Source organism: Ambystoma mexicanum, chromosome 13 (genome assembly GCF_040938575.1).
Source record: "Ambystoma mexicanum isolate Mex_15411 chromosome 13, UKY_AmexF1_1, whole genome shotgun sequence".
In the NCBI taxonomy this organism is placed as follows: domain Eukaryota; kingdom Metazoa; phylum Chordata; class Amphibia; order Caudata; family Ambystomatidae; genus Ambystoma; species Ambystoma mexicanum.
Window position 1 is genome coordinate 816,772,765 of NC_090938.1, and position 26,133 is coordinate 816,798,897.

The 26,133-nt window shown below is 55.6% G+C and overlaps 1 protein-coding gene across 1 annotated transcript in view; it reads left to right on the forward strand.

The window, feature by feature from the left end:
• Positions 1-26,133, forward strand: part of LOC138522058 (proteasome subunit beta type-8-like) — a 150,993-nt gene that overhangs the window by 23,274 nt on the left and 101,586 nt on the right. Inside the window, exon 2 of the mRNA XM_069635291.1 lies at positions 115-259. Coding sequence (XP_069491392.1) covers positions 115-259 — 145 coding nt within the window. The remainder of the gene's footprint in view (positions 1-114; positions 260-26,133) is intronic.

Consider the following 26,133-nt stretch of genomic DNA (forward strand, 5'->3'; position numbering starts at 1 on the left):
GTCCACCCAGTGACGGCGCAGGTGTCCGCCCTGGTTCCAGTACTGTTCTGTGTGGTAATGGTAGGTCTGTGGTTACAGGCTCAGTACTCACTGTGTGTCTTTCTTTCTTTCCAGCCTGCTCACTTCCTCCAGTCGTGCACAGAGGGCGGCAATGGTGCAAAGCTCGAGCTCTGGCACGGGACCACCACCCTGGCCTTCAAGTTCCAGCATGGGGTGGTGGTGGCAGTGGACTCCCGGGCCTCAGCAGGGAGTTACATTTGTGAGTGACATCTTCTTCCCTCCTCTCTTTATCTACATGGACAGGGTCCTCCTTGAGAGACGCTTCTCAGGTTGTATACTAATTGACCTTTTCACAATTGCCCTCGGGAGAATTGACCTCGGGAGAATTGACCTAATTTAGAAGGTCAATTAGGACATATATGCGGGGGAAACCCCCCGCAAACCCCCCCACCTAATCCAAAACCCCCTGCAACCCCCACCCAATCCCCTTATATTATTTATAATCCAAAACCAACCCAATACATATATAAAATAACTAAAATAATATAAAGGTCAATTGTGCAGAAGGTCAATTAGGAACACAATAATTAGGTCAATTGCCCAAAAGGTCAATTATTAAAGGTCAATTTGGGTAATACCGCTTCTCATTCACCCTTGTAGACCACAGACTCGGGTTTAGGGCATATGCGCTATCCTTAAGGGTACAGAGACCTTGCTTGCTCAGGCAGCAAAACTATCCCTGAGGTTACAGAAAAAGGTACCAGCTCATGCTGCAAAACTATATCTCATGGTACAGACACTTTACTGACTCAGGCAGCAAAACTATCCCTCAAGTTACAGTGGCCTTACTGTCCCGGGCAGAAGAACTATCCCTCGGAGTACAGAGGCCGTAGTGGCTCAAGCAGCAGCCCTACCTTCAGAGAACGTACTAGCTCAGGAAACTCATCTACCCCCTAGGGTACAGACACCTTCTTGGCACAGGCAGCAGAACTACCCCTGAGGTTACAGCGAACTTACTGACTCAGGCAGCAGAACTACCCCTCGGGTTACAGCAAATTTACTGACTCAGACAGCAGAACTACCCCTCGGGTTAAAGGGAACTTACTGACTCAGGCAGCAGAAATTCCCCTTGGGTTACAGTGAACTTGCTGACTCAGGCAGCAGAAATACCCCTCGGGTTACAGCGAACTTACTGCCTCAGGCAGCAGAACTACCCCTCGGGTTACAGCGAACTTACTGACTCAGGCAGCAGGACTACCCCTCTGGTTAAAGGGAACTTACTGACTCAGGCAGCAGGACTACCCCTCGGGTTATAGCAAACTTACTGACTCAGGCAGCAGAACTACCCCTCGGGTTACAGCGAACTTACTGACTCAGGCAGCAGAACCACCCCTCGGGTTACAGCAAACTTACTGACTCGGGCAGCAGAACTACCCCTCGGGTTACAGCAAACTTACTGACTCAGGCAGCAGGACTACCCCTTGGGTTAAAGGGAACTTACGGACTCAGGCAGCAGGACTACCCCTCGGGTTAAATGGAACTTACTGACTCAGGCAGCAGGACTACCCCTCGGGTTATAGCAAACTTACTGACTCAGGCAGCAGAACTACCCCTCGGGTTACAGCAAACCTACTGACTCAGGCGGCAGGACTACCCCTCGGGTATTAGCAAACTTACTGACTCAGGCAGCAGAACTACCCCTCGGGTTACAGCAAACTTACTGACTCAGGCAGCAGGACTACCCCTCGGGTTACAGCGAACTTACTGACTCAGGCAGCAGAACTACCCCTCGGGTTACAGCAAACCTACTGACTCAGACGGCAGGACTACCCCTCGGGTTATAGCAAACTTACTGACTCAGGCAGCAGAACTACCCCTCGGGTTACAGCAAAATTACTGACTCAGGCAGCAGGACTACCCCTCGGGTTACAGCGAACTTACTGACTCAGGCAGCAGAACTACCCCTCAGGTTACAGGGAACTTACTGACTCAGGCAGCAGAATTGTCTATTATTCGAATGTTAAATTATTGATACATTGTTGTATTTCCATTTTTGGAAACCTTTGGTCTGTAATTTGAATCTGAATAAAATAACATTTTCTAAACTGAAAAGAACTGCCCATCAAGTTAGAGACCATACTAGCTCAGACAGAACATGTAACCCTGAGTTTACATATATCCAACATGCTCAGACCCCCCCCACTGCAGAGAACCCCTTAGGCTTCATAGGTCTTACAGACTCAGTGCCGAGACAGCAGAGCTATCCCTTGGGTTATACTGACCTCATGTGTACAGGCATCAGACCTAACCTCACAGTGTGCAGATTACAGGCTCAGGCTCGGAAAGCAGAACTATCCTTGGGTTATACCGACCTCATGTGTGCATGCATCAGACCTAACCTCACAGTGTGCAGATTACAGGCTCAGGGCTCAGCCAGCAGAACTAACCTTGGGTTAAACCAACCTCATGTGTGCAGGCACCTGACCTAACCCCAGGGTATGCAGATTGCAGGCTCGGGGCTCAGACGGCAGAGCTTTCCCTTGGCCTCATGTGTGCAGGCACCAGACCTAACCCCAGGGTGTGCAGATTGCAGGCTCAGACAGCAGAGCTATCCCTTGGGTTATACCGGCCTCATGTGTGCAGGCACCAGACCTAACCCCAGGGTGTGCAGATTGCAGGCTCAGACAGCAGAGCTATCCCTTGGGTTATACCGGCCTCATGTGTGCAGGCACCAGACCTAACCACAGGGTGTGCAGATTGCAGGCTCAGGGCTCAGACAGCAGAGCTATCCCTTGGATTATACCAACCTTGTGTGTGCAGGCACCAGACCTAACCCCAGGGTGTGCAGATTACAGGCTCAGGGCTCAGACAGCAGAGCTATCCCTTGGGTTATACCAACCTCATGTGTGCAGACACCAGACCTAACCTCGGGGTGTGCAGATTGCAGGCTCAGGGCTCAGACAGCAGAGATATCCCTTGGGTTATACCGGCCTCATGTGTGCAGGCACCAGACCTAACCCCATGGTGTGCAGATTACAGGCTCAGGGCTCAGACAGCAGAGCTATCCCTTGGGTTATACCAACCTCATGTGTGCAGACACCAGACCTAACCTCGGGGTGTGCAGATTGCAGGCTCAGACAGCAGAGCTATCCCTTGGGTTATACCAACCTCATGTGTGCAGGCACCAGACCTAACCTCAGGGTGTGCAGATTACAGGCTCAGGGCTCAGACAGCGGAGCTATCCCTTGGGTTATACCGACCTCATGTGTGCAGGCACCAGACCTAACCTCAGGGTGTGCAGATTGCAGGCTCAGGGCTCAGACAGCAGAGCTGTCCCTTGGGTTATACTGACCTCATGTGTGCAGGCACCAGACCTAACCCCAGGGTGTGCAGATTACAGGCTCGGGGCTCAGACAGCAGAGCTGTCCCTTGGGTTATACCGACCTCATGTGTGCAGGCACCAGACCTAACCTCAGGGTGTACAGATTGCAGGCTCAGGGCTCAGACAGCAGAGCTGTCCCTTGGGTTATACTGACCTCATGTGTGCAGGCACCAGACCTAACCCCAGGGTGTGCAGATTACAGGCTCGGGGCTCAGACAGCAGAGCTGTCCCTTGGGTTATACCAGCCTCATGTGTGCAGGCACCAGACCTAACCTCAGGGTGTGCAGATTACAGGCTCAGGGCTCAGACAGCAGAGCTATCCCTTGGGTTATACCAACCTCATGTGTACAGACACCACACCTAACCTCGCGGTGTGCAGATTGCAGGCTCAGATGGCAGAGCTATCCCTTGGGTTATACTGGCCACAAGTGTGCAGGCACCAGACCTAACCCCAGGGTGTGCAGATTACAGGCTCGGGGCTCAGACAGCAGAGCTGTCCCTTGGGTTATACCAGCCTCATGTGTGCAGGCACCAGACCTAACCTCAGGGTGTGCAGATTCCAGGCTCAGGGCTCTGACAGCAGAGCTATCCCTTGGGTTATACCGACCTCATGTGTGCAGGCACCAGACCTAACCCCAAGGTGTGCAGATTGCAGCCTCGGGGCTCAGACAGCAGAGCTGTCCCTTGGGTTATACCAGCCTCATGTGTGCAGGTACCAGACCTAACCTCGGGGTGTGCGGATTGCAGGCGCAGGGCTCAGACAGCAGAGCTATCCCTTGGGTTATACTGGCCACGTGTGCAGGCACCAGACCTAACCTCAGGGTGTGCAGATTGCAGGCGCCGTGCTCAGACAGCAGAGCTATCCCTTGGGTTATACTGGCCACATGTGTGTAGGCAAAAGACCTAACCCCAGGGTGTGCAGATTGCAGGCTCGAGGCTCAGACAGCAGAACTATCCCTTGGGTTATACTGACCTCATGTGTGCAGGCACCAGTCCTAACCCCAGGGTGTGCAGATTGCAGGCTCGAGGCTCAGACAGCAGAGCTATCCCTTGGGTTATACCGACCTTATGTTTTCAGGCACCAGACCTAACCCCAGGGTGAGCAGATTGCAGGCGCAGGGCTCAGACAGCAGAGCTATCCCTTGGGTTATACTGGCCACGTGTGCAGGCACCAGACCTAACCTCAGGGTGTGCAGATTGCAGGCGCCGTGCTCAGACAGCAGAGCTATCCCTTGGGTTATACTGGCCACATGTGTGTAGGCACCAGACCTAACCCCAGGGTGTGCAGATTGCAGGCTTGAGGCTCAGACAGCAGAGCTATCCCTTGGGTTATACCGATCTTATGTGTGCAGGCACCAGACCTAACCTCAGGGTTTGCAGATTGCAGGCACCGGGCTCTGACAGCAGAGCTGTCCCTTGGGTTATACTGACCCCATGTTTTCAGGCACCAGACCTAACCCCAGGGTGAGCAGATTGCAGGCGCAGGGCTCAGAAAGCAGAGCTATCCCTTGGGTTATGCCGACCTCATGTGTGCAGGCACCAGACCTAACCCCAGGGTATGCAGATTGCAGGCACAGGGCGCAGACAGCAGAGCTGTCCCTTGGGTTATACTGACGTCATGTGTGCAGGCACCAGACCTAATCCCAAGGTGTGCAGATTGCAGGCTCAGGGCTCAGACAGCAGAGCTGTCCCTTGGGTTATACTGACGTCATGTGTGCAGGCACCAGACCTAACCCCAGGATATGCTGATTGCAGGCTCGGGGCTCAGACAGCAGAGCTGTCCCTTGGGTTATACCGGCCTCATGTGTGCAGGCACCAGACCTAACCCCAGGGTGTGCAGATTACAGGCTCAGGGCTCAGACAGCAGAGCTATCCCTTGGGTTATGCCAACCTCATGTGTGCAGGCACCAGACCTAACCCCAGGGTGTGCAGATTACAGGCTCAGGGCTCAGACAGCAGAGCTATCCCTTGGGTTATACTGACCTCATGTGTGCACGCACCAGACCTAACCTCGGGGTGTGCAGATTACAGGCTCAGGGCTCAGACAGCAGAGCTATCCCTTGGGTTATGCCAACCTCATGTGTGCAGAAACCAGACCTAACCTCGGGGTGTGCAGATTGCAGGCTCAGACAGCAGAGCTATCCCTTGGGTTATACCAACCTCATGTGTGCAGGCACCAGACCTAACCCCATGGTGTGCAGATTACAGGCTCAGGGATCAGACAGCAGGGCTGTCCCTTGGGTTATACCAACCTCATGTGTGCAGGTACCAGACCTAACCCCATGGTGTGCAGATTGCAGGCGCAGGGCTCAGACAGCAGAGCTATCCCTTGGGTTTACTGGCCACATGTGTGCAGGCACCAGACCTAACCTCAGGGTGTGCAGATTGCAGGTGCAGGGCTCAGACAGCAGAGCTATACCTTGGGTTATACTGACCACATGTGTGCAGGCACCAGTCCTAACCCCAGGGTGTGCAGATTGCAGGCTCGAGGCTCAGACAGCAGAGCTATCCCTTGGGTTATACCGACCTTATGTGTGCAGGCACCAGACCTATCCTCGGGGTGTGCAGATTGCAGGCGCCGGGCTAAGACAGCAGAGATATCCTTTGGTTATACCAACCTCGTGTGCAGGCACCAGACCTAACCTCAGGGTGTGCAGATTGCAGGTGCAGGGCTCAGACAGCAGAGCTGTCCCTTGTGTTATACTGACGTCATGTGTGCAGGCACCAGACCTAACCCCAGGGTATGCAGATTGCAAGCTCGGGGCTCAGACAGCAGAGCTGTCCCTTGGGTTATACCGGCCTCATGTGTGCAGGCACCAGACCTAACCCCAGGGTGTGCAGATTACAGGCTCAGACAGCAGAGCTATCCCTTGGGTTATGCCGACCTCATGTGTGCAGGCACCAGACCTAATCCCAGGGTGTGCAGATTGCAGGCTCAGGACTCAGACAGCAGAGCTGTCCCTTGGGTTATACTGACATCATTTGTGCAGGCACCAGACCTAACCCCAGGGTATGCAGATTGCAGGCTCGGGGCTCAGACAGCAGAGCTGTCCCTTGGGTTATACCGGCCTCATGTGTGCAGGCACCAGACCTAACCCCAGGGTGTGCAGATTACAGGCTCAGGGCTCAGACAGCAGAGCTATCCCTTGGGGTATGCCAACCTCATGTGTGCAGGCACCAGACCTAACCCCGGGGTGTGCAGATTACAGGCTCAGGGCTCAGACAGCAGAGCTATCCCTTGGGTTATACTGACCTCATGTGTGCAGGCACCAGACCTAACCTCGGGGTGTGCAGATTACAGGCTCAGGGCTCAGACAGCAGAGCTATCCCTTCGGTTATGCCAACCTCATGTGTGCAGAAACCAGACCTAACCTCGGGGTGTGCAGATTGCAGGCTCAGACAGGAGAGCTGTCCCTTGTGTTATACCGGCCTCATGTGTGCAGGCACCAGACCTAACCCCAGGGTGTGCAGATTGCAGGCTCGGGGCTCAGACAGCAGAGCTGTCCCTTGGGTTATACCGGCCTCATGTGTGCAGGCACCAGACCTAACCCCAGGGTGTGCAGATTACAGGCTCAGGGCTCAGACAGCAGAGCTATCCCTTGAGTTATGCCGACCTCATGTGTGCAGGCACCAGACCTAACCTCGGGGTGTGCAGATTACAGGCTCAGGGCTCAGACAGCAGAGCTATCCCTTCGGTTATGCCAACCTCATGTGTGCAGAAACCAGACCTAACCTCGGGGTGTGCAGATTGCAGGCTCAGACAGCAGAGTTGTCCCTTGGGTTATACCGGCCTCATGTGTGCAGGCACCAGACCTAACCCCAGGGTGTGCAGATTGCAGGGTCGGGGCTCAGACAGCAGAGCTGTCCCTTGGGTTATACCGGCCTCATGTGTGCAGGCACCAGACCTAACCCCAGGGTGTGCAGATTACAGGCTCAGGGCTCAGACAGCAGAGCTATCCCTTGAGTTATGCCGACCTCATGTGTGCAGGCACCAGACCTAATCCCAGGGTGTGCAGATTGCAGGCTCAGGACTCAGACAGCAGAGCTGTCCCTTGGGTTATACTGACCTCATGTGTGCAGGCACCAGACCTAACCCCAGGGTGTGCAGATTACAGGCTCGGGGCTCAGACAGCAGAGCTGTCCCTTGGGTTATACCGGCCTCATGTGTGCAGGCACCAGACCTAACCTCAGGGTGTACAGATTGCAGGCTCAGGGCTCAGACAGCAGAGCTGTCCCTTGGGTTATACTGACCTCATGTGTGCAGGCACCAGACCTAACCCCAGGGTGTGCAGATTACAGGCTCGGGGCTCAGACAGCAGAGCTGTCCCTTGGGTTATACCAGCCTCATGTGTGCAGGCACCAGACCTAACCTCAGGGTGTGCAGATTCCAGGCTCAGGGCTCAGCCAGCAGAACTATCCTTGGGTTATACCAACCTCATGTGTGCAGGCATCAGACCTAACCTCAAAGTGTGCAGATTACAGGCTCAGGGCTCAGCCAGCAGAACTATCCTTGGGTTAAACCGACCTCATGTGTGCAGGTACCAGACCTAACCCCATGGTGTGCAGATTGCAGGCTCAGGGCTCAGAGAGCAGAGCTGTCCCTTGGGTTATACTGACCTCATGTGTGCAGGTACCAGACCTAACCCCATGGTGTGCAGATTGCAGGTGCAGGGCTCAGACAGCAGAGCTATCCCTTGGGTATACTGGCCACATGTGTGCAGGCACCAGACCTAACCTCAGGGTGTGCAGATTGCAGGCGCTGTGCTCAGACTGCAGAGCTATCCCTTGGGTTATACTGGCCACATGTGTGTAGGCACCAGACCTAACCCCAGGGTGTGCGGATTGCAGGTTCGGGGCTCAGACAGCAGAGCTATCCCTTGGGTTATACCGACCTCATGTGTGCAGGCACCAGACCTAACCTCAGGGTGTGCAGATTCCAGGCTCAGGGCTCTGACAGCAGAGCTATCCCTTGGGTTATACCGACCTCATGTGTGCAGGCACCAGACCTAACCCCAAGGTGTGCAGATTGCAGCCTCGAGGCTCAGACAGCAGAGCTATCCCTTGGGTTATACCGACCTTATGTGTTCAGGCACCAGACCCAACCTCAGGGTGTGCAGATTGCAGGCGCCGGGCTCTGACAGCAGAGCTGTCCCTTGGGTTATACTGACCCCATGTTTTCAGGCACCAGACCTAACCCCAGGGTGAGCAGATTGCAGCCACAGGGCTCAGACAGCAGAGCTATCCCTTGGGTTATGCCGACCTCATGTGTGCAGGCACCAGACCTAACCCCAGGGTATGCAGATTGCAGCACAGGGCTCAGACAGCAGAGCTATCCCTTGGGTTATACTGACATCATGTGTGCAGGGATCAGACCTAACCCCAAGGTGTGCAGATTGCAGGCTCAGGGCTCAGACAGCAGAGCTGTTCCTTGGGTTATACTGACGTCATGTGTGCAGGCACCAGACCTAACCTCGGGGTGTGCAGATTGCAGGCTCAGGGCTCAGACAGCATAGCTGTCCCTTGGGTTATACCAACCTCATGTGTGCAGGCACCAGACCTAACCTCGGGGTGTGCAGATTGCAGGCTCAGACAGCAGAGCTATCCCTTGGATTATACCAACCTCATGTGTGCAGCCACCAGACCTAACCCCATTGTGTGCAGATTACAGGCTCAGGGATCAGACAGCAGAGCCGTCCCTTGGGTTATACCAACCTCATGTGTGCAGGCACCAGACCTATCCCCAGGGTGTGCAGATTACAGGCTCAGGGATCAGACAGCAGAGCTGTCCCTTGGCTGATAATGACCTCATGTGTGCAGGCACCAGACCTAACCCCATGGTGTGCAGATTGCAGGCGCCGTGCTCAGACAGCAGAGCTATCCCTTGGGTTATACTGGCCACATGTGTGTAGCACCAGACCTAACCCCAGGGTGTGCAGATTGCAGGCTCGAGGCTCAGACAGCAGAACTATCCCTTGGGTTATACTGACCTCAAGTGTGCAGGCACCAGTCCTAACCCCAGGGTGTGCAGATTGCAGGATCGAGGCTCAGACAGCAGAGCTATCCCTTGGGTTATGCCGACCTCATGTGTGCAGGCACCAGACCTAACCCCAGGGTATGCAGATTGCAGGCGCAGGGCTCAGACAGCAGAGCTATCCCTTGGGTTATACTGACCTCATGTGTGCAGGGATCAGACCTAACCCCAAGGTGTGCAGATTGCAGGCTCAGGGCTCAGACAGCAGAGCTATCCCTTGGGTTATACTGACGTCATGTGTGCAGGCACCAGACCTAAACCCAGGGTGTGCAGATTGCAGGCTCAGGACTCAGACAGCAGATCTGTCCCTTGGTTTATACTGACGTCATGTGTGCAGGCACCAGACCTAACCCCAGGGTATGCAGATTGCAGGCTCGGGGCTCAGACAGCAGAGCTGTCCCTTCGGTTATACCGGCCTCATGTGTGCAGGCACCAGACCTAACCCCAGGGTGTGCAGATTACAGGCTCAGGGCTCAGACAGCAGAGCTATCCCTTGGGTTATGCGAACCTCATGTGTGCAGAAACCAGACCTAACCTCGGGGTGTGCAGATTGCAGGCTCAGACAGCAGAGCTATCCCTTGGGTTATACCAACCTCATGTGTGCAGGCACCAGTCCTAACCCCATGGTGTGCAGATTACAGGCTCAGGGATCAGACAGCAGGGCTGTCCCTTGGGTTATACCAACCTCATGTGTGCAGGAACCAGACCTAACCCCATGGTGTGCAGATTGCAGGTGCAGGGCTCAGACAGCAGAGCTATCCCTTGGGTATACTGGCCACATGTGTGCAGGCACCAGACCTAACCTCAGGGTGTGCAGATTGCAGGCGCTGTGCTCAGACTGCAGAGCTATCCCTTGGGTTATACCGACCTCATGTGTGCAGGCACCAACCCTAACCCCAGGGTGTGCAGATTCCAGGCTCGGGGCTCTGACAGCAGAGCTATCCCTTGGGTTATACCGACCTCATGTGTGCAGGCACCAACCCTAACCCCAAGGTGTGCAGATTACAGGCTCGGGCTCAGACAGCAGAGCTGTCCCTTGGGTTATACCAGCCTCATGTGTGCAGGCACCAGACCTAACCTCAGGGTGTGCAGATTCCAGGCTCAGGGCTCTGACAGCAGAGCTATCCCTTGGGTTATACTGACGTCATGTGTGCAGGCACCAGACCTAACCCCAGGGTGTGCAGATTCCAGGCTCAGGGCTCTGACAGCAGAGCTATCCCTTGGGTTATACCGACCTCATGTGTGCAGGCACCAGACCTAACCCCAAGGTGTGCAGATTGCAGGCGCCGGGCTCTGACAGCAGAGCTGTCCCTTGGGTTATACTGACCTCATGTGTGCAGGGATCAGACCTAACCCCAAGGTGTGCAGATTGCAGGCTCAGGGCTCAGACAGCAGAGCTGTCCCTTGGGTTGTACTGACGTCATGTGTGCAGGCACCAGACCTAACCCCATGGTGTGCAGATTACAGGCTCAGGGATCAGACAGCAGAGCTGTCCCTTGGCTGATAATGACCTCATGTGTGCAGGCACCAGACCTAACCCCAGGGTATGCAGATTGCAGGCGCCGGTCTCTGACAGCAGAGCTGTCCCTTGGGTTATACCAACCTCATGTGTGCAGGTACCAGACCTAACCCCATGGTGTGCAGATTGCAGGCGCAGGGCTCAGACAGCAGAGCTATCCCTTGGGTTATACTGGCCACATGTGTGTAGGCACCAGACCTAACCCCAGGGTGTGCAGATTGCAGGCTCGAGGCTCAGACAGCAGAACTATCCCTTGGGTTATACTGACCTCATGTGTGCAGGCACCAGTCCTAACCCCAGGGTGTGCAGATTGCAGGCTCGAGGCTCAGACAGCAGAGCTATCCCTTGGGTTATACCGACCTTATGTGTGCAGGCACTAGACCTAACCTCAGGGTGTGCAGACTGCAGGCACCGGGCTCTGACAGCAGAGCTGTCCCTTGGGTTATACTGACACCATGTTTTCAGGCACCAGACCTAACCCCAGGGTGAGCAGATTGCAGGCGCAGGGCTCAGAAAGCAGAGCTATCCCTTGGGTTATGCCGACCTCATGTGTGCAGGCACCAGACCTAACCCCAGGGTGTGCAGATTGCAGGCTCAGGGCTCAGACAGCAGAGCTGTCCCTTGGGTTATACTGACGTCATGTGTGCAGGCACCAGACCTAATCCCAGGGTGTGCAGATTGCAGGCTCAGGACTCAGACAGCAGAGCTGTCCCTTGGGTTATACCGGCCTCATGTGTGCAGGCACCAGACCTAACCCCAGGGTGTGCAGATTACAGGCTCCGGGCTCAGACAGCAGAGCTATCCCTTGGGTTATGCCAACCTCATGTGTGCAGGCACCAGACCTAACCCCAGGGTGTGCAGATTACAGGCTCAGGGCTCAGACAGCAGAGCTATCCCTTGGGTTATACCGACCTCATGTGTGCACGCACCAGACCTAACCTCGGGGTGTGCAGATTACAGGCTCAGGGCTCAGACAGCAGAGCTATCCCTTGGGTTATGCCAACCTCATGTGTGCAGAAACCAGACCTAACCTCTGGGTGTGCAGATTGCAGGCTCAGACAGCAGAGCTATCCCTTGGGTTATACCAACCTCATGTGTGCAGGCACCAGTCCTAACCCCATGGTGTGCAGATTACAGGCTCAGGGATCAGACAGCATGGCTGTCCCTTGGGTTATACCAACCTCATGTGTGCAGGTACCAGACCTAACCCCATGGTGTGCAGATTGCAGGCGCAGGGCTCAGACAGCAGAGCTATCCCTTGGGTTTACTGGCCACATGTGTGCAGGCACCAGACCTAACCTCAGGGTGTGCAGATTGCAGGCGCAGGGCTCAGACAGCAGAGCTATCCCTTGGGTTATTCTGACCTCATGTGTGCAGGCACCAGTCCTAACCCCAGCGTGTGCAGATTGCAGGCTCGAGGCTCAGACAGCAGAGCTATCCCTTGGGTTATACCGACCTTATGTGTGCAGGCACCAGACCTATCCTCAGGGTGTGCAGATTGCAGGCGCCGGGCTAAGACAGCAGAGATATCCTTTGGTTATACCAACCTCATGTGTGCAGGCACCAGACCTAACCTCAGGGTGTGCAGATTGCAGGTGCAGGGCTCAGACAGCAGAGCTGTCCCTTGGGTTATACTGACGTCATGTGTGCAGGCACCAGACCTAACCCCAGGGTATGCAGATTGCAGGCTCGGGGCTCAGACAGCAGAGCTGTCCCTTGGGTTATACCGGCCTCATGTGTGCAGGCACCAGACCTAACCCCAGGGTGTGCAGATTACAGGCTCAGGGCTCAGACAGCAGAGCTATCCCTTGGGTTATGCCGACCTCATGTGTGCAGGCACCAGACCTAATCCCAGGGTGTGCAGATTGCAGGCTCAGGACTCAGACAGCAGAGCTGTCCCTTGGGTTATACTGACGTCATGTGTGCAGGCACCAGACCTAACCCCAGGGTATGCAGATTGCAGGCTCGGGGCTCAGACAGCAGAGCTGTCCCTTGGGTTATACCGGCCTCATGTGTGCAGGCACCAGACCTAACCTCGGGGTGTGCAGATTGCAGGCTCAGACAGCAGAGCTGTCCCTTGGGTTATACCAGCCTCATGTGTGCAGGCACCAGACCTAACCCCAGGGTGTGCAGATTGCAGGCTCGGGGCTCAGACAGCAGAGCTGTCCCTTGGGTTATACCGGCCTCATGTGTGCAGGCACCAGACCTAACCCCAGGGTGTGCAGATTACAGGCTCAGGGCTCAGACAGCAGAGCTATCACTTGGGTTATACCAACCTCATGTGTGCAGACACCAGACCTAACGTCGGGGTGTCCAGATTGCAGGCTCAGACAGCAGAGCTATCCCTTGGGCTATACCAACCTCATGTGTGCAGGCACCAGACCTAACCTCAGGGTGTGCAGATTACAGGCTCAGGGCTCAGACAGCAGAGCTATCCCTTGGGTTATACCGACCGCATGTGTGCAGGCACCAGACCTAACCTCAGGGTGTGCAGATTGCAGGCTCAGACAGCAGAGCTGTCCCTTGTGTTATACTGACCTCATGTGTGCAGGCACCAGACCTAACCCCAGGGTGTGCAGATTACAGGCTCGGGGCTCAGACAGCAGAGCTGTCCCTTGGGTTATACCGACCTCATGTGTGCAGGCACCAGACCTAACCTCAGGGTGTACAGATTGCAGGCTCAGGGCTCAGACAGCAGAGCTGTCCCTTGGGTTATACTGACCTCATGTGTGCAGGCACCAGACCTAACCCCAGGGTGTGCAGATTACAGGCTCGGGGCTCAGACAGCAGAGCTGTCCCTTGGGTTATACCAGCCTCATGTGTGCAGGCACCAGACCTAACCTCAGGGTGTGCAGATTCCAGGCTCAGGGCTCAGCCAGCAGAACTATCCTTGGGTTAAACCGACCTCATGTGTGCAGGTACCAGACCTAACCCCATGGTGTGCAGATTGCAGGCTCAGGGCTCAGAGAGCAGAGCTGTCCCTTGGGTTATACTGACCTCATGTGTGCAGCTACCAGACCTAACCCCATGGTGTGCAGATTGCAGGTGCAGGGCTCAGCCAGCAGAACTATCCTTGGGTTAAACCGACCTCATGTGTGCAGGTACCAGACCTAACCCCATGGTGTGCAGATTGCAGGCTCAGGGCTCAGAGAGCAGAGCTGTCCCTTGGGTTATACCAGCCTCATGTGTGCAGGCACCAGACCTAACCTCAGGGTGTGCAGATTCCAGGCTCAGGGCTCTGACAGCAGAGCTATCCCTTGGGTTATACTGGCCACATGTGTGCAGGCACCAGACCTAACCCCAGGGTGTGCAGATTACAGGCTCGGGGCTCAGACAGCAGAGCTGTCCCTCGGGTTATAGCAGCCTCATGTGTGCAGGCACCAGACCCAACCTCAGGGTGTGCAGATTCCAGGCTCAGGGCTCTGACAGCAGAGCTATCCCTTGGGTTATACCGACCTCATGTGTGCAGGCACCAGACCTAACCCCAAGGTGTGCAGATCACAGGCTCGGGGCTCAGACAGCAGAGCTGTCCCTTGGGTTATACCAGCCTCATGTGTGCAGGCACCAGACCTAACCTCAGGGTGTGCAGATTCCAGGCTCAGGGCTCTGACAGCAGAGCTATCTCTTGGGTTATACCGACCTCATGTGTGCAGGCACCAGACCTAACCCCAAGGTGTGCAGATTGCAGCCTCGAGGCTCAGACAGCAGAGCTGTCCCTTGGGTTATACTGACCCCATGTTTTCAGGCACCAGACCTAACCCCAGGGTGTGCAGATTACAGGCTCAGGGCTCAGACAGCAGAGCTATCCCTTGGGTTATGCCAACCTCATGTGTGCAGGCACCAGACCTAACCCCAGGGTATGCAGATTACAGGCTCAGGGCTCAGACAGCAGAGCTATCCCTTGGGTTATGCGAACCTCATGTGTGCAGAAACCAGACCTAACCTCGGGGTGTGCAGATTGCAGGCTCAGAGCTATCACTTGGGTTATACCAACCTCATGTGTGCAGGCACCAGACCTAACCCCATGGTGTGCAGATTACAGGCTCAGGGATCAGACAGCAGGGCTTTACCTTGGGTTATACCAACCTCATGTGTGCAGGTACCAGACCTAACCCCATGGTGTGCAGATTGCAGGCGCAGGGCTCAGACAGCAGTGCTATCCCTTGGGTTATACTGGCCACATGTGTGCAGGCACCAGACCTAACCTCAGGGTGTGCAGATTGCAGGTGCAGGGCTCAGACAGCAGAGCTATCCCTTGGGTTATGCCGACCTCATGTGTGCAGGCACCAGACCTAATCCCAGGGTGTGCAGATTGCAGGCTCAGGACTCAGACAGCAGAGCTGTCCCTTGGGTTATACTGACGTCATGTGTGCAGGCACCAGACCTAACCCCAGGGTGTGCAGATTCCAGGCTCAGGGCTCTGACAGCAGAGCTATCCCTTGGGTTATACCGACCTCATGTGTGCAGGCACCAGACCTAACCCCAAGGTGTGCAGATTACAGGCTCGGGGCTCAGACAGCAGAGCTGTCCCTTGGGTTATACCAGCCTCATGTGTGCAGGCACCAGACCTAACCTCAGGGTGTGCAGATTCCAAGCTCAGGGCTCTGACAGCAGAGCTATCCCTTGGGTTATACTGACGTCATGTGTGCAGGCACCGGACCTAACCCCAGGGTGTGCAGATTCCAGGCTCAGGGCTCTGACAGCAGAGCTATCCCTTGGGTTATACCGACCTCATGTGTGCAGGCACCAGACCTAACCCCAAGGTGTGCAGATTGCAGGCGCCGGGCTCTGACAGCAGAGCTGTCCCTTGGGTTATACTGACCTCATGTGTGCAGGGATCAGACCTAACCCCAAGGTGTGCAGATTGCAGGCTCAGGGCTCAGACAGCAGAGCTGTCCCTTGGGTTATACTGACGTCATGTGTGCAGGCACCAGACCTAACCTCGGGGTGTGCAGATTGCAGGCTCAGGGCTCAGACAGCATAGCTGTCCCTTGGGTTATACCAACCTCATGTGTGCAGGCACCAGACCTAACCTCGGGGTGTGCAGATTGCAGGCTCAGACAGCAGAGCTATCCCTTGGATTATACCAACCTCATGTGTGCAGCCACCAGACCTAACCCCATGGTGTGCAGATTACAGGCTCAGGGATCAGACAGCAGAGCTGTCCCTTGGGTTATACCAACCTCATGTGTGCAGGCACCAGACCCATCCCCAGGGTGTGCAGATTACAGGCTCAGGGCTCAGACAGCAGAGCTATCCCTTGGGTTATACCGACCTCATGTGTGCAGGCACCAGACCTAACCTCGGGGTGTGCAGATTGCAGGCTCAGACAGCAGAGCTGTCCCTTGTGTTATACTGACCTCATGTGTGCAGGCACCAGACCTAACCCCAGGGTGTGCAGATTACAGGCTCGGGGCTCAGACAGCAGAGCTGTCCCTTGGGTTATACCGACCTCATGTGTGCAGGCACCAGACCTAACCTCAGGGTGTACAGATTGCAGGCTCGGGGCTCAGACAGCAGAGCTGTCCCTTGGGTTATACTGACCTCATGTGTGCAGGCACCAGACCTAACCCCAGGGTGTGCAGATTACAGGCTCGGGGCTCAGACAGCAGAGCTGTCCCTTGGGTTATACCAGCCTCATGTGTGCAGGCACCAGACCTAACCTCAGGGTGTGCAGATTCCAGGCTCAGGGCTCAGCCAGCAGAACTATCCTTGGGTTATACCAACCTCATGTGTGCAGGCATCAGACCTAACCTCACAGTGTGCAGATTACAGGCTCAGGGCTCAGCCAGCAGAACTATCCTTGGGTTAAACCGACCTCATGTGTGCAGGTACCAGACCTAACCCCATGGTGTGCAGATTGCAGGCTCAGGGCTCAGAGAGCAGAGCTGTCCCTTGGGTTATACTGACCTCATGTGTGCAGCTACCAGACCTAACCCCATGGTGTGCAGATTGCAGGCTCAGGGCTCAGAGAGCAGAGCTATCCCTTGGGTTATACCGACCTCATGTGTGCAGGCACCAGACCTAACCCCAAGGTGTGCAGATCACAGGCTCGGGGCTCAGACAGCAGAGCTGTCCCTTGGGTTATACCAGCCTCATGTGTGCAGGCACCAGACCTAACCTCAGGGTGTGCAGATTCCAGGCTCAGGGCTCTGACAGCAGAGCTATCCCTTGGGTTATACCGACCTCATGTGTGCAGGCACCAGACCTAACCCCAAGGTGTGCAGATTGCAGCCTCGAGGCTCAGACAGCAGAGCTATCCCTTGGGTTATACCGACCTTATGTGTTCAGGCACCAGACCTAACCTCAGGGTGTGCAGATTGCAGGCGCCAGGCTCTGACAGCAGAGCTGTCCCTTGGGTTATACTGACCCCATGTTTTCAGGCACCAGACCTAACCCCAGGGTGAGCAGATTGCAGGCACAGGGCTCAGACAGCAGAGCTATCCCTTGGGTTATACTGACCTCATGTGTGCAGGGATCAGACCTAACCCCGGGGTGTGCAGATTGCAGGCTCAGGGCTCAGACAGCAGAGCTGTCCCTTGGGTTATACTGATGTCATGTGTGCAGGCACCAGACCTAACCCCAGGGTATGCAGATTGCAGGCTCAGGGCTCAGACAGCAGAGCTGTCCCTTGGGTTATACCGGCCTCATGTGTGCAGGCACCAGACCTAACCCCAGGGTGTGCAGATTACAGGCTCAGGGCTCAGACAGCAGAGCTATCCCTTGGGTTATGCCAACCTCATGTGTGCAGGCACCAGACCTAACCCCAGGGTGTGCAGATTACAGGCTCAGGGCTCAGACAGCAGAGCTATCCCTTGGGTTATACTGACCTCATGTGTGCAGGCATCAGACCTAACCTCGGGGTGTGCAGATTACAGGCTCAGGGCTCAGACAGCAGAGCTATCCCTTGGGTTATGCGAACCTCATGTGTGCAGAAACCAGACCTAACCTCGGGGTGTGCAGATTGCAGGCTCAGAGCTATCGCTTGGGTTATACCAACCTCATGTGTGCAGGCACCAGACCTAACCCCATGGTGTGCAGATTACAGGCTCAGGGATCAGACAGCAGGGCTGTACCTTGGGTTATACCAACCTCATGTGTGCAGGTACCAGACCTAACCCCATGGTGTGCAGATTGCAGGCGCAGGGCTCAGACAGCAGAGCTATCCCTTGGGTTATACTGGCCACATGTGTGCAGGCACCAGACCTAACCTCAGGGTGTGCAGATTGCAGGTGCAGGGCTCAGACAGCAGAGCTATCCCTTGGGTTATGCCGACCTCATGTGTGCAGGCACCAGACCTAATCCCAGGGTGTGCAGATTGCAGGCTCAGGACTCAGACAGCAGAGCTGTCCCTTGGGTTATACTGACGTCATGTGTGCAGGCACCAGACCTAACCCCAGGGTGTGCAGATTCCAGGCTCAGGGCTCTGACAGCAGAGCTATCCCCTGGGTTATACCGACCTCATGTGTGCAGGCACCAGACCTAACCCCAAGGTGTGCAGATTACAGGCTCGGGGCTCAGACAGCAGAGCTGTCCCTTGGGTTATACCAGCCTCATGTGTGCAGGCACCAGACCTAACCTCAGGGTGTGCAGATTCCAGGCTCAGGGCTCTGACAGCAGAGCTATCCCTTGGGTTATACTGACGTCATGTGTGCAGGCACCGGACCTAACCCCAGGGTGTGCAGATTCCAGGCTCAGGGCTCTGACAGCAGAGCTATCCCTTGGGTTATACCGACCTCATGTGTGCAGGCACCAGACCTAACCCCAAGGTGTGCAGATTGCAGGCGCCGGGCTCTGACAGCAGAGCTGTCCCTTGGGTTATACTGACCTCATGTGTGCAGGGATCAGACCTAACCCCAAGGTGTGCAGATTGCAGGCTCAGGGCTCAGACAGCAGAGCTGTCCCTTGGGTTATACTGACGTCATGTGTGCAGGCACCAGACCTAACCTCGGGGTGTGCAGATTGCAGGCTCAGGGCTCAGACAGCAGAGCTGTCCCTTGGGTTATACCGGCCTCATGTGTGCAGGCACCAGACCTAACCCCAGGGTGTGCAGATTACAGGCTCCGGGCTCAGACAGCAGAGCTATCCCTTGGGTTATGCCAACCTCATGTGTGCAGGCACCTGACCTAACCCCAGGGTGTGCAGATTACAGGCTCAGGGCTCAGACAGCAGAGCTATCCCTTGGGTTATACCGACCTCATGTGTGCACGCACCAGACCTAATCCCAGGGTGTGCAGATTGCAGGCTCAGGACTCAGACAGCAGAGCTGTCCCTTGGGTTAACCTGACGTCATGTGTGCAGGCACCAGACCTAACCCCAGGGTGTGCAGATTCCAGGCTCAGGGCTCTGACAGCAGAGCTATCCCTTGGGTTATACCGACCTCATGTGTGCAGGCACCAGACCTAACCCCAAGGTGTGCAGATTACAGGCTCGGGGCTCAGACAGCAGAGCTGTCCCTTGGGTTATACTAGCCTTATGTGTGCAGGCACCAGACCTAACCTCAGGGTGTGCAGATTCCAGGTTCAGGGCTCTGACAGCAGAGCTATCCCTTGGGTTATACTGACGTCATGTGTGCAGGCACCGGACCTAACCCCAGGGTGTGCAGATTCCAGGCTCAGGGCTCTGACAGCAGAGCTATCCCTTGGGTTATACCAACCTCATGTGTGCAGGCACCAGACCTAACCCCAAGGTGTGCAGATTGCAGGCGCCGGGCTCTGACAGCAGAGCTGTCCCTTGGGTTATACTGACCTCATGTGTGCAGGGATCAGACCTAACCCCAAGGTGTGCAGATTGCAGGCTCAGGGCTCAGACAGCAGAGCTGTCCCTTGGGTTATACTGACGTCATGTGTGCAGGCACCAGACCTAACCTCGGGGTGTGCAGATTGCAGGCTCAGGGCTCAGACAGCATAGCTGTCCCTTGGGTTATACCAACCTCATGTGTGCAGGCACCAGACCTAACCTCGGGGTGTGCAGATTGCAGGCTCAGACAGCAGAGCTATCCCTTGGATTATACCAACCTCATGTGTGCAGCCACCAGACCTAACCCCATGGTGTGCAGACTACAGGCTCAGGGATCAGACAGCAGAGCTGTCCCTTGGGTTATACCAACCTCATGTGTGCAGGCACCAGACCCATCCCCAGGGTGTGCAGATTACAGGCTCAGGGATCAGACAGCAGAGCTGTCCCTTGGCTGATAATGACCTCATGTGTGCAGGCACCAGACCTAACCCCAGGGTATGCAGATTGCAGGCGCCGGGCTCTGACAGCAGAGCTGTCCCTTGGGTTATACCACCCTCATGTGTGCTGGTACCAGACCTAACCCCATGGTGTGCAGATTGCAGGTGCAGGGCTCAGACAGCAGAGCTATCCCTTGGATTATACTGGCCACATGTGTGCAGGCACCAGACCTAACCTCAGGGTGTGCAGATTGCAGGCGCCGTGCTCAGACAGCAGAGCTATCCCTTGGGTTATACTGGCCACATGTGTGTAGGCACCAGACCTAACCCCAGGGTGTGCAGATTGCAGGCTCGAGGCTCAGACAGCAGAACTATCCCTTGGGTTATACTGACCTCATGTGTGCAGGCACCAGTCCTAACCCCAGGGTGTGCAGATTGCAGGATCGAGGCTCAGACAGCAGAGCTATCCCTTGGGTTATACCGACCTTATGTGTTCAGGCACCAGACCTAACCTCAGGGTGTGCAGATTGCAGGCGCCGGGCTCTGACAGCAGAGCTGTCCCTTGGGTTATACTGACCCCATGTTTTCAGGCACCAGACCTAACCCCAGGGTGAGCAGATTGCAGGCGCAGGGCTCAGACAGCAGAGCTATCCCTTGGGTTATGCCGACCTCATGTGTGCAGGCACCAGACCTAACCCCAGGGTATGCAGATTGCAGGCTCAGGGCTCAGACAGCAGAGCTATCCCTTGGGTTATACTGACGTCATGTGTGCAGGCACCAGACCTAATCCCAGGGTGTGCAGATTGCAGGCTCAGGACTCAGACAGCAGATCTGTCCCTTGGGTTACACTGACGTCATGTGTGCAGGCACCAGACCTAACCCCAGGGTATGCAGATGGCAGGCTCGGGGCTCAGACAGCAGAGCTGTCCCTTGGGTTATACTGACCTCATGTGTGCAGGCACCAGACCTAACCCCAGGGTGTGTAGATTACAGGCTCAGGGCTCAGACAGCAGAGCTATCACTTGGGTTATGCCAACCTCATGTGTGCAGGCACCAGACCTAACCCCAGGGTGTGCAGATTACAGGCTCAGGGCTCAGACAGCAGAGCTATCCCTTGGGTTATACTGACCTCATGTGTGCAGGCACCAGACCTAACCTCAGGGTGTGCAGATTACAGGCTCAGGGCTCAGACAGCAGAGCTATCCCTTGGGTTATGTGAACCTCATGTGTGCAGAAACCAGACCTAACCTCGGGGTGTGCAGATTGCAGGCTCAGACAGCAGAGCTATCCCTTGGGTTATACCAACCTCATGTGTGCAGGCACCAGACCTAACCCCATGGTGTGCAGATTACAGGCTCAGGGATCAGACAGCAGGGCTGTCCCTTGGGTTATACCAACCTCATGTGTGCAGGTACCAGACCTAACCCCATGGTGTGCAGATTGCAGGCGCAGGGCTCAGACAGCAGAGCTATCCCTTGGGTTATACTGGCCACATGTGTGCAGGCACCAGACCTAACCTCAGGGTGTGCAGATTGCAGGCGCAGGGCTCAGACAGCAGAGCTATCCCTTGGGTTATACTGACCTCATGTGTGCAGGCACCAGTCCTAACCCCAGGGTGTGCAGATTGCAGGCTCGAGGCTCAGACAGCAGAGCTATCCCTTGGGTTATACCGACCTTATGTGTGCAGGCACCAGACCTAACCCCAGGGTGTGCAGATTGCAAGCTCAGGGCTCAGACAGCAGAGCTATCCCTTGGGTTATGCCAACCTCATGTGTACAGGCACCAGACCTAACCCCAGGGTGTGCAGATTACAGGCTCAGGGCTCAGACAGCAGAGCTATCCCTTGGGTTATACTGACCTCATGTGTGCAGGCACCAGACCTAACCTCGGGGTGTGCAGATTACAGGCTCAGGGCTCAGACAGCAGAGCTATCCCTTGGGTTATGCGAACCTCATGTGTGCAGAAACCAGACCTAACCTCGGGGTGTGCAGATTGCAGGCTCAGACAGCAGAGCTATCCCTTGGGTTATACCAACCTCATGTGTGCAGGCACCAGACCTAACCCCATGGTGTGCAGATTACAGGCTCAGGGATCAGACAGCAGGGCTGTCCCTTGGGTTATACCAACCTCATGTGTACAGGTACCAGACCTAACCCCATGGTGTGCAGATTGCAGGCGCAGGGCTCAGACAGCAGAGCTATCCCTTGGGTTATACTGGCCACATGTGTGCAAGCACCAGACCTAACCTCAGGGTGAGCAGATTGCAGGCGCAGGGCTCAGACAGCAGAGCTATCCCTTGGGTTATGCCGACCTCATGTGTGCAGGCACCAGACCTAATCCCAGGGTGTGCAGATTGCAGGCTCAGGACTCAGACTGCAGAGCTGTCCCTTGGGTTATACCAACCTCATGTGTGCAGGCACCAGATCTAACCCCAGGGTGTGCAGATTGCAGGTGCAGGGCTCAGACAGCAGAGCTGTCCCTTGGGTTATACTGATGTCATGTCTGCAGGCACCAGACCTGACCTCAGGGTGTGCAGATTATAGGCTCAGGGATCAGACAGCAGAGCTTTTCCTCGGTTTATACCGACCTCATGTGTGCAGGCACCAGACCTAACCTCGGGGTGTACAGATTGCAGGCGCCGGGCTCAGACAGCAGAGCTATCCCTTGGGTTATGCCGACCTCATGTGTGCAGGCACCAGACCTAATCCCAGGGTGTGCAGATTGCAGGCTCAGGACTCAGACTGCAGAGCTGTCCCTTGGGTTATACCAACCTCATATGTGCAGGCACCAGATCTAACCCCAGGGTGTGCAGATTGCAGGTGCAGGGCTCAGACAGCAGAGCTGTCCCTTGGGTTATACTGACATCATGTCTGCAGGCACCAGACCGGACCTCAGGGTGTGCAGATTATAGGCTCGGGGATCAGACAGCAGAGCTTTTCCTCGGTTTATACCGACCTCATGTGTGCAGGCACCAGACCTAACCTCGGGGTGTGCAGATTACAGGCTCAGGGCTCAGACAGCAGAGCTATCCCTTGGGTCATGCCAACCTCATGTGTGCAGAAACCAGACCTAACCTCGGGGTGTGCAGATTGCAGGCTCAGACAGCAGAGCTATCCCTTGGGTTATACCAACCTCATGTGTGCAGGCACCAGACCTAACCCCATGGTGTGCAGATTACAGGCTCAGGGATCAGACAGCAGGGCTGTCCCTTGGGTTATACCAACCTCATGTGTGCAGGTACCAGACCTAACCCCATGGTGTGCAGATTGCAGGCGCAGGGCTCAGACAGCAGAGCTATCCCTTGGGTTATACCGGCCACATGTGTGCAGGCACCAGACCTAACCTCAGGGTGTGCAGATTGCAGGCGCAGGGCTCAGACAGCAGAGCTATCTCTTGGGTTATACTGACCTCATGTGTGCCGGCACCAGTCCTAACCCCAGGGTGTGCAGATTGCAGGCTCGAGGCTCAGACAGCAGAGCTATCCCTTGGGTTATACCGACCTTATGTGTGCAGGCACCAGACCTAACCTTAGGGTGTGCAGATTGCAGGTGCAGGGCTCAGACAGCAGAGCTGTCCCTTGGGTTATACTGACGTCATGTGTGCAGGCACCAGACCTAACCCCAGGGTATGCAGATTGCAGGCTCGGGGCTCAGACAGCAGAGCTGTCCCTTGGGTTATACCGGCCTCATGTGTGCAGGCACCAGACCTAACCCCAGGGTGTGCAGATTACAGGCTCAGAGCTCAGACAGCAGAGCTAACCCTTGGGTTATGCCAACCTCATGTGTGCAGGCACCAAACCTAACCCCAGGGTGTGCAGATTACAGGCTCAGGGCTCAGACAGCAGAGCTATCCCTTAGGATATACTGACCTCATGTGTGCAGGCACCAGACCTAACCTCGGGGTGTGCAGATTACAGGCTCAGGGCTCAGACAGCAGAGCTATCCCTTGGGTTATGCGAACCTCATGTGTGCAGAAACCAGACCTAACCTCGGGGTGTGCAGATTGCAGGCTCAGGATTCAGACTGCAGAGCTGTCCCTTGGGTTATACCAACCTCGTGTGTGCAGGCACCAGATCTAACTCCAGGGTGTGCAGATTGCAGGTGCAGGGCTCAGACAGCAGAGCTGTCCCTTGGGTTATACTGACGTCATGTCTGCAGGCACCAGACCTGACCTCAGGGTGTGCAGATTATAGGCTCGGGGATCAGACAGCAGAGCTTTTCCTCGGTTTATACCGATCTCATGTGTGCAGGCACCAGACCTAACCTCGGGGTGTGCAGATTACAGGCTCAGGGCTCAGACAGCAGAGCCATCCCTTGGGTTATGCCAACCTCATGTGTGCAGAAACCAGACATAACCTCGGGGTGTGCAGATTGCAGGCTCAGACAGCAGAGCTATCCCTTGGGTTATACCAACCTCATATGTGCAGGTACCAGACCTAACCCCATGGTGTGCAGATTGCAGGCGCAGGGCTCAGACAGCAGAGCTATCCCTTGGGTTATACTGGCCACATGTGTGCAGGCACCAGACCTAACCTCAGGGTGTGCAGATTGCAGGCGCAGGGCTCAGACAGCAGAGCTTTCCCTTGGGTTATACTGACCTCATGTGTGCAGGCACCAGTCCTAACCCCAGGGTGTGCAGATTGCAGGTTCGAGGCTCAGACAGCAGAGCTATCCCTTGGGTTATACCGACCTTATGTGTGCAGGCACCAGACCTAACCTCAGGGTGTGCAGATTGCAGGCGCCGGGCTAAGACAGCAGAGATATCCTTTGGTTATACCAACAACCTCATGTGTGCAGGCAAAAGACCTAACCTCAGGGTGTGCAGATTGCAGGTGCCGGGCTCAGACAGCAGAGCTATCCCTTGGGTTATGCCGACCTCATGTGTGCAGGCACCAGACCTAATCCCAGGGTGTGTAGATTGCAGGCTCAGGACTCAGACAGCAGAGCTGTCCCTTGGGTTATACTGACGTCATGTGTGCAGGCACCAGACCTAACCCCAGGGTATGCAGATTGTAGGCTCGGGGCTCAGACAGGAGAGCTGTCCCTTGGGTTATACCGGCCTCATGTGTGCAGGCACCAGACCTAACCCCAGGGTGTGCAGATTACAGGCTCAGGGCTCAGACAGCAGAGCTATCCCTTGGGTTATACTGACCTCATGTGTGCAGGCACCAGACCTAACCTCGGGGTGTGCATTTTACAGGCTCAGGGCTCAGACAGCAGAGCTATCCCTTGGGTTATGCCAACCTCATGTGTGCAGAAACCAGACCTAACCTCGGGGTGTGCAGATTGCAGGCTCAGACAGCAGAGTTATCCCTTGGGTTATACCAACCTCATGTGTGCAGGCACCAGACCTAACCCCATGGTGTGCAGATTACAGGCTCAGGCCTCAGACAGCAGAGCTATCCCTTGGGTTATACTGACCTCATGTGTGCAGGCACCAGACCTAACCTCGGGGTGTGCAGATTGCAGGCTCAGACAGCAGAGCTATCCCTTGGGTTATACCAACCTCATGTGTGCAGGCACCAGACCTAACCCCATGGTGTGCAGATTACAGGCTCAGGGATCAGACAGCAGGGCTGTCCCTTGGGTTATACCAACCTCATGTGTGCAGGTACCAGACCTAACCCCATGGTGTGCAGATTGCAGGCGCAGGGCTCAGACAGCAGAGCTATCCCTTGGGTTATACTGGCCACATGTGTGCAAGCACCAGACCTAACCTCAGGGTGAGCAGATTGCAGGCGCAGGGCTCAGACAGTAGAGCTATCCCTTGGGTTATACCGACCTCATGTGTGCAGGTACCAGACCTAATCTCAGGGTGTACAGATTGCAGGCTCAGGATTCAGACTGCAGAGCTGTCCCTTGGGTTATACCAACCTCATGTGTGCAGGCACCAGATCTAACTCCAGGGTGTGCAGATTGCAGGTGCAGGGCTCAGACAGCAGAGCTGTCCCTTGGGTTATACTGACGTCATGTCTGCAGGCACCAGACCTGACCTCAGGGTGTGCAGATTATAGGCTCGGGGATCA